Source organism: Leuresthes tenuis, unplaced genomic scaffold (assembly GCF_036924035.1).
Source record: "Leuresthes tenuis unplaced genomic scaffold, fLeuTen1.0.hap1 SCAF_5, whole genome shotgun sequence".
NCBI lineage: Eukaryota > Metazoa > Chordata > Actinopteri > Atheriniformes > Atherinopsidae > Leuresthes > Leuresthes tenuis.
Window position 1 is genome coordinate 28,162,814 of NW_027325359.1, and position 13,135 is coordinate 28,175,948.

The 13,135-nt window shown below is 43.1% G+C and overlaps 1 protein-coding gene across 1 annotated transcript in view; it reads right to left on the reverse strand.

Moving 5' to 3' along the window:
- Nucleotides 1-236: 236 nt before the first annotated feature.
- The window catches only part of lrp5 (low density lipoprotein receptor-related protein 5), a 62,754-nt gene continuing 49,855 nt past the window's right edge, over nucleotides 237-13,135 (reverse strand). The window contains exons 21-29 of the mRNA XM_072386549.1: nucleotides 12,459-12,649; nucleotides 11,048-11,257; nucleotides 10,835-10,960; nucleotides 10,270-10,506; nucleotides 9,372-9,482; nucleotides 9,024-9,263; nucleotides 5,205-5,347; nucleotides 5,023-5,120; nucleotides 237-2,759 (exon numbers count right to left, since the gene is read on the reverse strand). Coding sequence (XP_072242650.1) covers nucleotides 2,435-2,759; nucleotides 5,023-5,120; nucleotides 5,205-5,347; nucleotides 9,024-9,263; nucleotides 9,372-9,482; nucleotides 10,270-10,506; nucleotides 10,835-10,960; nucleotides 11,048-11,257; nucleotides 12,459-12,649 — 1,681 coding nt within the window. The 3' untranslated portion in view covers nucleotides 237-2,434. The remainder of the gene's footprint in view (nucleotides 2,760-5,022; nucleotides 5,121-5,204; nucleotides 5,348-9,023; nucleotides 9,264-9,371; nucleotides 9,483-10,269; nucleotides 10,507-10,834; nucleotides 10,961-11,047; nucleotides 11,258-12,458; nucleotides 12,650-13,135) is intronic.

The following is a 13,135-nucleotide window of genomic DNA, read 5'->3' on the forward strand; positions in this document are numbered from 1 at the left end:
CAGTGGAGGTCCCTGCCTCACCTGTCAAAGCCTCCACCCACAGTGGAGGTCCTGCCCCACAGGTCGGAGCTGTTAATGACTGATACTGTGCAGTACTGTGACTACAGCCGTGACCACTGAATGTCTCTGTGAGCTCAACTCATTGATGTCCTGCTTTGTACATCAATGGACCTCAGCATTCCCTGGTTTCAGCAATAACTTAGTGATGAAAAAATATAGGCCAACAGATGACAATATTCCTTAAAATAAAACCTTTATTATATAAAAATGCTTTTGATACAAAAAGTGTAAATTACACAAAGCATTCTTAGCTGAGATAGCAATTACAAGGTTTAGTGGTTTGACACGGGGCTTAAAGCCCTTCATATAAATGTTGCTCAGAGTACCCACCGACACACTGTGCACGTGCTACTTTAGCTACCTAACCTGGAAGTCGATCTGGGGCCAGTTTCCAGGCATGAGCTCTGTCTCCCAATGGGACATGAAGGGATCAGCTGACAGCAACAAGCTTACTTTAAGTTCATAAGTTCCTCTCCTTTAAAAAGTGCTGGAAAAAACATCGATGAGGAAACAACATGTTCTGGCCTATCCAACCTCTTACAATAAGGAGTCAGTCTCTTCTGAAGGAGATCAGCTTTAGCACTGTGGTGCTTCACCAGAAGATGTCAGAGAAGACATCCTGCATGTTCTCAAGCATTCCCAGCACTGCGTTATTAAAATGCTGGTTCTGGTCCCGGTATGAACTTTGTATGGTTATTGAGCTTAATATTCTTCCAAAAAAATGAAATAAATCAGTGTGTCCTCAGGTTGGACAGTGGGTGTGTACGGTGTTGGTCTTTAAAATAGCGAGAGGCCTTCTTATTATACAAAGTCACATAACAAAAGAGCAAAAGTCGGGGGGGGGGGGCAACGTTGTCCTGATGACTGAATAAATGTGGCAAAGTCAATATAAAAGTTACTAATAATGTGAGGCAAACTTCTGGCTTTGGTTTTACAGTGTCTGCAGGAGGGTTGGGGGGGGTCAAAGTCCTCAGCAGGGTTCACTGTATCGGAGGCAAACAACTCAAGGCCTCAAAATGGAACAAACCATGTGCTTGTTGGAAAAACTAACAGCCCTTTTCATGCCCCCTGTACTCAGGATGACAGTTATTGCATCAAGACTACAGAAACGTACAAAAGACACAAAATTGTTAGTGTGAGTCCAATTCATGAGAAAAAATATATACGGAGACCTGATTCTGGAAAAGTTCAGAATCAAACGTCTCAGCTGGAACTCCAACACGACTTCTTCAAATCAAACATGGCTGACAGAAACATACACAATGGTGTACACACAAAGAACACAAGATGCTATAAGAATACATTGTTAGGAACTGTATAATAGCTTCATAACTGTCAGAATGAAAGTGGTCATTTTGGCCTTTCTGTGTAATTAATGTCATAGTATCTGATAGATTATGTACACAATAGCAGCAAACATACTTTTGGTAAACAGGACTATGAGAGTAAAGAAAGGGTGATGGAAGAGGTTCAGATTCACAATGTAATTTACTTCTTACAACTCAGTCATGATCATTATGTACAATAGCTTTACATATAGATGTGGGTTTGGTATGTGGTCGGCTGAGGGAAGCTCTCTCTCTTCAAAAGGCCCCAATCAGCTGTAGAAAAATCACGATTTGAGATGTGGCGAGACACAACTTCAAAACAATGTCCATCACCCCTCACAATTTGTTCATGGACCTTTTCCATCTATCTACTCAGTCAGTCATTCAGTCATTAACTCTGTCCTGCTTGTACATCCCGCAGTCCTTCACAGCTGTCTATCATTCATCCATCAGTTAGTTCCTCATTCACACTCATCCAACTGTTCTTTGTTTGCAGCCAGTACAAATATTCTAATACTATATACAGTCCTGCTGCCGTGTCCTCGAAAACACTGTAAGATTGGAGGAGACAAGTGGTGTGAAACAGGGGGTCGGTGAGGGTCGGCTTGGCTTCGTCTCAGTCGTAGATCTGAGGTTTTCTCGCTACATCTACTGGAAACTTTACATGGATGACTTCAGTCCTCACACTGAACAGTTAAGGATTTAGGAGCTTGTTCAGACAGACGGAAATCTTGAAATTTTGTAATGAAGTAAAAGGTGTCCCAGCAATCTGACGGAATGGAAGTTAAAGAAGGAGCTGCTACAGTTATTCATCATCCCCTCTCTGAACTTTGAGGTGGCCTCACAACAACCTGCCAGGAGTTAGAAAATGTTCCAGCAGGACACATCTCACCAGATAGTGGTCACCCTGAGATCTCAGAGATGACAGGAACGATGAAATGACCGAAGGCTGAAAGTCGGTACGTGTTCTTTCCCTGGTGCTGTGGGTGTGAGCAGGTTGGACTTCATCCCTTTCTTCCTCATTGGGCTCCCGGGTTGCTGGAGGGTCACGAGGAGTCAGTACAGGGAGAGGGAGGAGGGGGGCACAGGTGGAAGTAAGATCGTTCAGTGGAAGGGGAAGGGGGGCAGCTTTCCTCAGCTGACATGTACTGAGAGCGGGGGGTGGGGGGTGGAGGGTACGGGTCAGAGTCTGAGTTAAGGTCCATGTAATACTTGTTGTGTTTGCCGTGGCTGTTGTGGCCCGTCGCCTTCCAGCGGCTCGCTGATGACTGGAGCCCAGCGGGTGGATGGTGGGGGGTGTAGTCGCTGTCGCAGACGTCAGTGCTGCAGGGTGTAGTGGGTGGAGCAGCACCACGGATAGGGTGGTACGGCCTGATGGGACACAAGAGACAGAGTTCATTTATGTCATTATTCACGTTGTCTTACATTTAACCCTGCTTTGAGTGTGTCCCACAGCTGGGAGATGCCTTTCATTCCCGGGGAAACGGAACCATCGCGCAGGCAGAACATGTCAGCTCCAGATGAGCTTTCAGGGAATACACAAGCACGCTTCCACAATAGAAACAGCACAGCACGTGTAACTGCATGCACACACTGACATACTTTATTTCATCAAGCAAAGCCTATAGAAGCAAAATAAATAAATATAATAAATAAATATAAAACGCATCCCTCATCTGAAGATCTTTCTCATCTTCAGACAGTAAAACCACACAGAGGACGGGTCTGCTGAAGATAGATTCTCATCTGTGGACCCTGTGGTCCAAAAGCTCACACTGCGCCTCACTGCATGTCTGCAAAGAATCTGGACATAAATGTTCAGCTTATCAAAACACTTTGTTTCATCTCAATATGTTATCAGACTCACTGTATTCTCTGTACTCACACTGTATAATCTGCACTAACGTCGACCAGCTCTTAACTGTAACTTTATGTTTTTTCCAGCACTAGTCCCCTCAACTGTAACATTTTCTTTATTTGCAATTCTTCATATTTCTAGCCTGCTGTGTTTGAAAGATCTACCACCGCTTCCAGAATTTAAAATGAAGATATGAGAAGAATGAGAAGTTTGATTTATCAGCACAAGTTATGACCGCTGACAAAATATCTAGAATCTCCAAACTTTGGATGCTCATTCAGCTTTTTTTATAAAATCACAGATAAAACAAAACTATCTTAATTCATGTGTGAATGTTTGAGTGAAACATATCTAAACAAGCAATGCATTTGTTGTATTTTGTACTGTGGCTTGTACTTTGCATTTCAAAAACCAAAAAGAGTCTGCAGTGAAAAGTGAAAACAAGCCGCTGCTGATTAAGAGGAAACATGGCCTTCAAGAACATGACCTTCCAGTGATGGGACTGGATAGTATAGTGGTAATGAAAGGTACTACTTGCAGTAGGGGCAAGACCCCCTTACCCTAACTGCCTACCACTGTAAGTCGCTTTGGATAAAAGCGTCTGCTGAATGCATAAACATTAACAAGAAGGTCATTTAACTCAGAATGTGGATGTTCCCAGTCAGCTGTGTCTGAACAAAATGGGAAGGTTGTAAAAGGGAAACATACAGGTCGACCAAGGAAGACGTCAAAGGGCCAGGAGAGAAAACACAAAGCAAGATGTCTGAAAATAAAAAATGTCCAACAAAAGAAATGTAAAACAAATGGACAGAAACACGAGTCGATGTTTGGGAGAGAACTGTAAGAAAGCAGCCGAATGAAATGGGATTTCCATCCGGAGAAGCCAAAGTAAAGCATCAGTGACACCTAAAGAGAATAAAAGCAGCTCACAGTGGCTGAAGAGAAGCAGCCATGGACTATGGTTGGATGGATGGAAGTGAGACTCAGAGATGAATCACCAAGGAGACGATGCTGGAACTTTAGTTTGGTCCAGTGAAACATAGAAAGATGACACAGCACGTTTCCACCATCACTGATGATATGGGCTGATGTCAGCTAAAGGACCAGAGGAGATGGCAGCCATTACCTCTGCAGCAGATGTTCAGGTGGACACATTCATTCGTTTTCAGGATGATGATGCATCTCTCCACAGAGCAAAGAGGGTTCAAACTTTTCTTCAGGAAAGACACATCAGCTCAATGACCAGCAAATAGTCCAGAGCTGAACTTTATGGTGCAAAGTGAAAAAAAGGCTCAATCCTGACAGAGCTGATCTGTCAGCTGATGTACAACAAAGATGGAACCTGGCAGATGAAGAAGGTTGTTTTTCATGAAAGCCTCAAAGAATTCAAGCTGGCAGAAACGGCAAAGGAGCTGCAGCCGAGGACTGACTGAGATTGTGTGTGTGTGTGTGTGTGTGTTACTACATCTGAAAAAAAAGCAACAAATAAACCCCAGTAAAATCTTACACATTTTAAGTTATGTTTTAAAAATCCAGAATATCCAGATATTTAAATAAAGCAAAAAAATAAGTCATATTTGTGTTTTTTTATAAAAAGCTGAATGAAAATCCTCCAGTTGTGGGGATTCCATCCCTTTTCCAGGGCTTGTAGAAACTGAACCAAACTGAGTGTGAAACAAGTTAATCAAAAGTTCATAAAGGCAGCAGTCCTCCCAAAGGTGAACTGTTGTCCAGGCAACGCAGTGGAAGACAACAAGGAGATTGTGAGAGTGGGACCTGTATGATCTGGTGGTGGAGGGACTGTTGGAGGAGTAGAAGATCTCTGTATTGTAGAGAGAGCGATCAGTGGCTGGAGAAGGAGGAGGGTTCAGGATCTACAAACAAAAAATATCTGTGTTATTTAACAGAATACAAGTATCAACCTGTGTGTGTGTGTGCGTGTGTGTGTGTGTGTGCACCTGAGGGTAGAAGACTCCTTTGGTGGATGATGAGCTGCTGGATGAAGCTCCAGTCACATGGTTCCTGTCATAGAGAGGAGCTCCACTGCTGCTGCTGCCCATCAAGCTGACTGAACTCATGATGGACTTCCCACAGGAAATACCTGCACACATTTATATTTTATTAGTAAGGCAAGGCAAGGCAAGTTTATTTGTATAGCACAATTCAACAACAAGGTGATTCAAAGTGCTTCACAGAGACATTAAAACAGAAGAAATAAAAAGCATGATTTAAAATTTAAACAAAAGAAGGAAATAAGAACTATAGATAAAATCAGAAAAAATTATATATATGAAAGATAAAATCAATAGTTAAAACATGATTCCGTTTTGAAACTCAAGCTTATTCAAATGCAGCTGAAAATAGGTGTGTCTTCAACCTGGACTTAAATACACTGAGTGTTTCAGCTGATCTGAGGCTTTCTGGGAGTTTGTTCCAGACATGTGGAGCATAGAAGCTGAATGCAGCTTCTCCATGTCTGGTTTTGACTCTGGGAACTGATAAAAAACCGGATCCAGATGACCTGAGGGGTCTGGAAGGTTCATAGTGGGTCAGGAGGTCACTGATGTATTTTGGTCCTTGACCATTCAGAGCTTTATAGACCAGCATCAGAACTTTAAAGTCTATCCTCTGATGGACAGGCAGCCAGTGTAAAGACTTCAGAGCTGGACTGATGTGCTCCACTTTTTTGGTCTTAGTGAGGACTCGAGCAGCTGAGTTCTGGATGAGCTGCAGTTGTCTAACTGACTTTTTAGGCAGACCTGTAAAGATGCTATTACAATAATCAAGCCTACTAAAGATGAATGCATGGACTAGTTTTTCCAGGTCCTGCTGAGACATCAGATCTTTAAGCCTTGATATATTCTTAAGGTGATAGTAGGCTGACTTTGTTATTGCCTTAATGTGTTTGTCCAAATTTAGGTCTGAGTCCATCACTACACCCAGATTTCTGGCCTGGTTGGTCGTTTTTAGATTTATAGATTGAAGCTCTGTGGTGACTTTCAATCATTTATCTTTGGCTCCAAAGACAATTACCTCAGTTTTGTTTTTGTTTAGCTGGAGGAAGTTGTGGCACATCCAGTCATTAATCTCCTCAATGCATTTTCCAAGGGCCTGTGCAGGCCCTCTGTCTCCTGGTGACATTGTTATATACATCTGTGTGTCATCTGCATAGCTATGGTAGTTTATTTGGTTGTTTTTTATAATCTGTGCCAGTGGGAGCATGTAGATGTTAAACAGAAGAGGTCCCAGGATGGAACCTTGGGGAACTCCACATTCTTGTCTGTGTGTGTGATTCTTGTCTGCTCAGATGTAAAGTTACCTATTGACACAAAGTACTTCCTGTTCTCTAAGTATGTTTTGTACCAGTTTAGTACAGTTCCGGAAAGACCAGCCCAGTTCTCCAGTTGTTTGAGTAATATATTGTGGTCAACTGTATCAAAGGCAGCACTGAGATCCAGTAAAACTAAGACTGACATTTTTCCACTGTCTGTATTCAGACATATGTCATTAAACACTTTGGTCAGAGCAGTCTCAGTGCTGTGGTGCTGTCTAAAGCCTGACTGGAAGGTATCATAGCAGTTATTTTGTGTTAAAAAGTAATTAAGCTGTTGAAAAACCGCTTTTTCAATGATCTTACTTATAAATGGAAGATTTGAGATGGGCCTGTAGTTGTTCATTTGCGTCTTGTCAAGATTGTCCTTTTTCAGCAGAGGTTTAATTACAGCTGTTTTTAGTGGCTCTGGAAACACACCTGACGTTAAGGACAAGTTCACAATCAGTAACAGGTCTGACTCCAAAGTCTTTGAGACCCCTTTGAAAAAACCTGTTGGTAGGATGTCTAAACAGCAAGAGGAGGACTTCAGGTGACGTAAGATGTCCTCCAGGTCTTTACTGTTAATGGGTTGAAATAGTGTCATGGTGTTTAAACCGGTTTTCGGTGGACACAGTACATATGCTGAACCTGCTGCTGATGTACCAACTGCTTGTCTGATATTTTGGACTTTGTCTATGAAGAATTTGGCAAAGTCATTGCAGGCCATGGTGGAATGGAGTTCATTTGCCACTGACACAGGAGGGTTTGTTAGCCTGTCAACTGTAGCAAATAAAGCCCGAGCATTATGACTGTTTTTGGTGATGATGTCAGAGAAGTAGGATTTCCTTGCATTCCTCAGTTGTAAATTATAAGAGTGAAGTTTCTCTTTATAGATGTCATAATGAACCTGGAGATTTGTTTTTCTCCATCTGCGCTCAGCTTTCCGACACTCTCTTTTCCCATTTTTCACCAGTGTGGAATTTCGCCATGGAGACTTCTTCCTTCCAGAGATAACCTTCACCTTAATGGGAGCAATAGTATCCATAACATTTAACATTTTAGTATTAAAGCTACTGACGAGCTCACTGACTGAACCCCCGGACAGGGCAGGTGTTAAAGAGAAAACCTGGTTAAAGATCTTACTACTGTTTTCAGTTATACACCGTTTTGAGATCACTGCTGTTGAGACATTTGTGTGCACTGAAATCGTACTCTCAAAGAAAACACAGGACTGGTCAGACAGGCCCACATCAGACACAGTAATCTTTGAAATGCTTAGACCCTTGGAGATCACTAAGTCTAGAGTGTGCCCCCTATTGTGCGTGGGCTCTGTTATATGCTGAGTCAGCCCAAAGTTGTCCAGAGTGTTACTCAGGTCTTTAGTCCCTCTGTCCTGAGGATTGTCCATATGGATGTTAAAATCACCAACAATAATTATACAGTCAAAATCAACACAGATCATAGACAGCAGTTCACTGAGGTCTTCAGAAAAATCTGCACAGTATTTAGGGGGCCTGTAAATATTCAGAAACAGGACTCTGGGTGAGGCCTTCAGCTGTATAGCCATATATTCAAAGTACTGAAAACTTCCAGGAGATAACTGCTTACATTGAAATGATTCATTGAATAAGACTGCGACCCCTCCTCCTCTCCTGCTCACTCTGGCCTCGCTGATAAAACTGTAACCAGGAGGGGTTGACTCAATAAGAACAGCAGCACTGTTATTTTGGTCTAACCAAGTTTCAGTTAAAAACATAAAATCCAGTGTGTGCTCAGTGATAAAATCATTAATTAAGAATGTTTTCCCAGCTAAAGACCTAATATTTAATAAAGCCAACTTAAGTGTTTTAGAGGTATTATTTGCCCCCTTGTGTTTGGGTGCAGTCTGTGGCACACAAGGTATGTTTACTTTATTTAAAGATCTTTTTGAGTGCAACTCTCTGTGTTTTGACTGGGTCACATTTCTCCTTCTGTCACCTAAAAGTACAGAAATTTTAAAATCTTCTAATAAACAGGGTCCCAGCTTGTCCTGAGAAAAGTCACGACTGTCAGAATCCACACAGCCTGGACCCCTCACACATCACACATCAGACTGCGGAGACAGTACATGGTGGCAGCGTGAAGGGACAGAAGGGGGTGGGGCTGGGCTCCGTCGCTTCGGCTGCTCTAGTAGGGGCGGGGCTCGGCGGGGAACCTTTGGCCGCTTTGGTGGGGGGTTTATGGGGGATAAAAAGGGATTGGGCTGGGAGTAGATCTAAGCCCAGCATTGACCCGTTCCATCATCTCCTCAGTGAATTTCAGGTGAGGGGAGGAGGAGGGAGAAAGGGAGGGTGAGGAGCACAATGACCTGTCAGGGGTTTGGGGGGCTGGGGAAGGTCCTGGTCCTGGTCCCTGGTCCTGGTCATACCACAGCATATGAGCACTGCCGTACTGTATACTGCTGCTGCTGTGTGCCTCAACTAACCTTGGAAGGTACCATGCTGAGAGCTGCTAGGGGCGATGAAGTTGAGGGGCACGTGGGGCGTCCCACTGATGTATTCATGAGGAAAAGCCCCATTAGGGCCCTTGTAACGCCGACACACCACACGCTGACAGACAAAATAAGCTCCCCCGATCACAAACACCAGCAGGATGATGGCAATGACTGGGCCGATGGGGTTGGGATCAGGGTTCGGGATGAAGCTTGAAGGAGGAGAAACATATTCTAGAAAAGGACAAGGCGAAAAAAAGCAGAAATTTAGGAAATGTAAAAGGACTTTATGAGGAAAAACAAATAAATGCTTCTGTCGTATGAATATTCTGTTGCTATTACCACAAGCAAGTTCATCTGATCCGTCGGAGCAGTCTGAGTAATTGTCACAGCGCTGTTTCTTAGTGATGCACTGGTTGTCACCACAGCGGAACTGACTGGAAGAGCAGATGGCTGGAAGAGAGACGGAAAGATGGACACCCCTATCAGTATTAAGATTTTGCATGGCATGTGTTCTCTGAGGAAACCTAAATTAAAAAAGAAAAACGCCTTACAGCAAGTGCGTTATCATCAGCAAACTGCACTGACAAAGTAAAGCAATCTTTAAGCTCGAGGCTTGGACACAGAACCTTGCGTAGATTTGTCTTTATTTTTCTGTACTGTAAAACTATACTGACGGCATCCAAACTGTGAATAACAATACCAACAGGGATGCTTCTTAGCTAACAGGTTAATGTATGTTTTCCTCTTCCCAAAGTGTTTTGGGAATTTGGCTCCTTTATGTCTGAGTGAAAAAGTCAAAATTCTCTGTCCAAATCAGAAAAGGGCATTAATCGAGCATTTTCTTCTGTCCTGCACATGTGTCAGCATGTTCTCAGCTGGAGGCTTGTGTGCACGAGTGCCGGCACTGCATTGCTGCGGTGACGTTATTCAACTGAGCTATTTTGATTAAGCATTGTTCTTAAATTCTCTGAAAATGAGAAAGTCTTCAGCCATGACTAAATTCTCCACACCAGCCCACCTGACAGGAGCATATAAATTCTTAATATGACATCATGAATCTGTTATAGGCAGGGTAAAACTATGTTGACTCATCACAGATACAGACAGATAGTCTTGTGCCTTATCAAACACAAATTTTGAACTTTATTTTACACATAAGACACAGAAATGCGATGGGGAGATGGAAGCTACCAACAGCTGCACGCCAACTGAGCCCAAATTGAATTAGTAAACCTACTTTCACAGTCCTGCTCATCAGACTTATCGGCACAGTCAGGTTCACCATTACAGCGGCTCTGAGCATCAATGCAGCTTCCTTCATCACACTGGAACTGGAAGGAAGAACAGATGGGGCAGTTGTCTTCATCACTGCTGTCTTCGCATTCAGAGAAGCCGTCACAACGCCAGGCCATAGGAATACAGTCGATTTCTCCCGTGGAGCAGGTGAACTGCTCTGTGGAGCAGGTAGGAGGCTCTGAGAGAGACACGGGAGGCAACATAACATAGTTTAAGAGAAAAAGCACAAAGAGGCAGAGAGACATGTTACAATAAATGTTAAATGGAGTGAATACTGGACTTCAAGAGACCTTCAACATACAGTAAGAGCTGTCAGAGTGTGGAGGACAGAGGACAGCATCAGACAGATGGCAGCACAAAACAAAGACATTAAAACACATTTTGCTACACAGTAGCTACTCAGTATTATATTACACTTCAAATTCACTTTGAATGTAAAAGCTTCTCCTAAATTCCTTCAGACTGTCTCCACATACAAATTAGGACTACATTTGCTGTGGGTTCACCTCCACAGTGCAGCAGGTCCTGCAGTAACACCTGGTGCATCGGACAGGAGCAGCGAGGTGTTCCGTCACCCTTTGCAATGCAGATGTGAGAACAGCCTCCGTTGTCACGGGAACAAGGGTGGGATGCTGGATAGAAGAATCAGTCATGAATTTAGAGGTATAATTAAAGGCCCTAAACAATACAGTGTGTTGACAGTGTGACAAAGTCTGTACCAAAGTCCTGTGGGTCCATCTCTTCCACAGCATGGATGGATGTCAAGTAAGAGATCCGTCCCTGAATGCGCGTGCGACCATCGCCAGTCAGTTTGTCAACCCTTTCAATCATCTGCTGCTGCCTGTCAATCCAGTACAGATGATCCCCAAGAACCGTCAATCCCATTGGCTGAAGAATGTTGGAATCTTGGAGGACAATACGATTGGCCCCTGGTAGGGAAAGAATTTCTACTTTGATTGCTGTGGATGGAGGGCTGCATTTCAAATATGGAAAGAGGAACTCACTCTGACCCCATCGACATTACAGTTGTTAGAAATACACACAGGTTAATCACGAGAAAACAATGACTGACGGTGTACCACAGTCATGTTATAGGATGATGTCTGTGAGTGGTGCCGTATACACTTAGAACTCAGGAGGACTGATGACCTGTTTCCTTCTTGTTTCTAATCCTTGCAATGTTTACTGCATTATCGTGTTGCACCGGGGCGGCAGCAGCTCAGAAGGAGGAGCACTCAATCGAAACCTGCCAATAGAAAGGTCGGCGCTTCGATTCCTTGCTTCCTCTGCCCACATGCTGAAGCATTCTTGGGCAAGACGCTAAACTCCATGTTGCCTACCGACCAATGCATCTATCAGCGTATGAATGTGTATGTCCCCGCAGACTAAGAGCTGCTGTCTGAGTGTATGGGTGGATGGTTTGGAGTGTAAAAGCGCTTTGAGTGGTCGGTTAAGCTCATATAAGTACAGTCCATTTACCAGTCACTTCCAGCAACTTACTAGAATTTCCATTTCTTGCATTTCATTGAGAAAAAATTGCTGGAAACCAAACCAAAAGATCTGTGTTAATGTAACTTATTACATTCTACAGTTCTACATTTCTGTTTTAAACAAGGAGGGCCTCAGTGCTGGAGACCTTCCTTCAATTGCCATTTCATACTGACTTTGCTTGTGTTTATTCGCTGATGCTTTTCCTATTACTTTGGATTTTTGCTTTACCCTTTTCCCAATTGCTTTTTCCCTTCTTTGTTTAGCTTTTTCCCTACAAATGTCGTTGGTGGGTCATAGTCTTGAGCATGAAAGCTCAGGCCTAACAACTAAGAGTTGATACCACACGATCATTTGCGCAAGGATGTGTATTAAAACCCTGTCCATATGAATCTTTCCCTCCTCTGACATGTATGTGGTGGTACGAACAGCAGGACGCAGCACAGTGCTATACAGTACATGCAGTGTGGGACAATGATTTGCTTTTCCTATGAGCTTTTAGCATCACACATGTAGTCACTTTAGATGTTTATTGTATATCATACATCTGCTGGTGCTTCTATTTGTATATTTATTCAATCCAAATGTGCATTATTATTTCATGAAAAAGCCTGACTTGAGTTTGAGTTTATGATAACTCACCCGTCAAGTCACTGCTCTCAATTCGTTTGAGGTCGGCATCGACCCAGAACAGTTTTCCCAGCTTGTTGTCCAGAGCCAGAGCTACTGGTCTAATCAGACCAGTGGTGAACAAAGACTCCCTTTCTGTTCCATCCAGGCTAGCTCCTTCAATCTTAGCTGAACGCTCCTGCACTGTGGTAAAATACATGTACCTGCAGAGACAAACATACCCTAACATTAACACAATCCATGACAACTGCATCTGGATGTTACAGATTTGAAATCTCAATCAGTATGTTTAAAAATGTTTGAAAATATTAGAAAACTGTGTTAGCCTGACTAAAATCCGAATTTAAAATAAACGTGAACATGTCAGACTGACTGAAGTAGCACAAAATTGAATTTCCAACAGTCGCACTAACACACTGATTATGCGGTTGGTGGGGCACCAGTTAGCTCAGCTGGTTGAGCTGGACCCCCACCTACAGAGCCTGAAGCGCCTCAGTATAGCTGGAGTCTCACCGCTGCCCCTTTGCTGCATGTCATCCCCGTCTGTCAAGCAACTTTTGAATAAAGGGCACTACTGCCAAAAAAAACGTATTAACAATATTAATGCTGATAATAATATCGGTAATGATAATAATAGTACTAACAGATAATAACAAGAATATCACCACAGCAGTAAAGAGTAAAGAGTG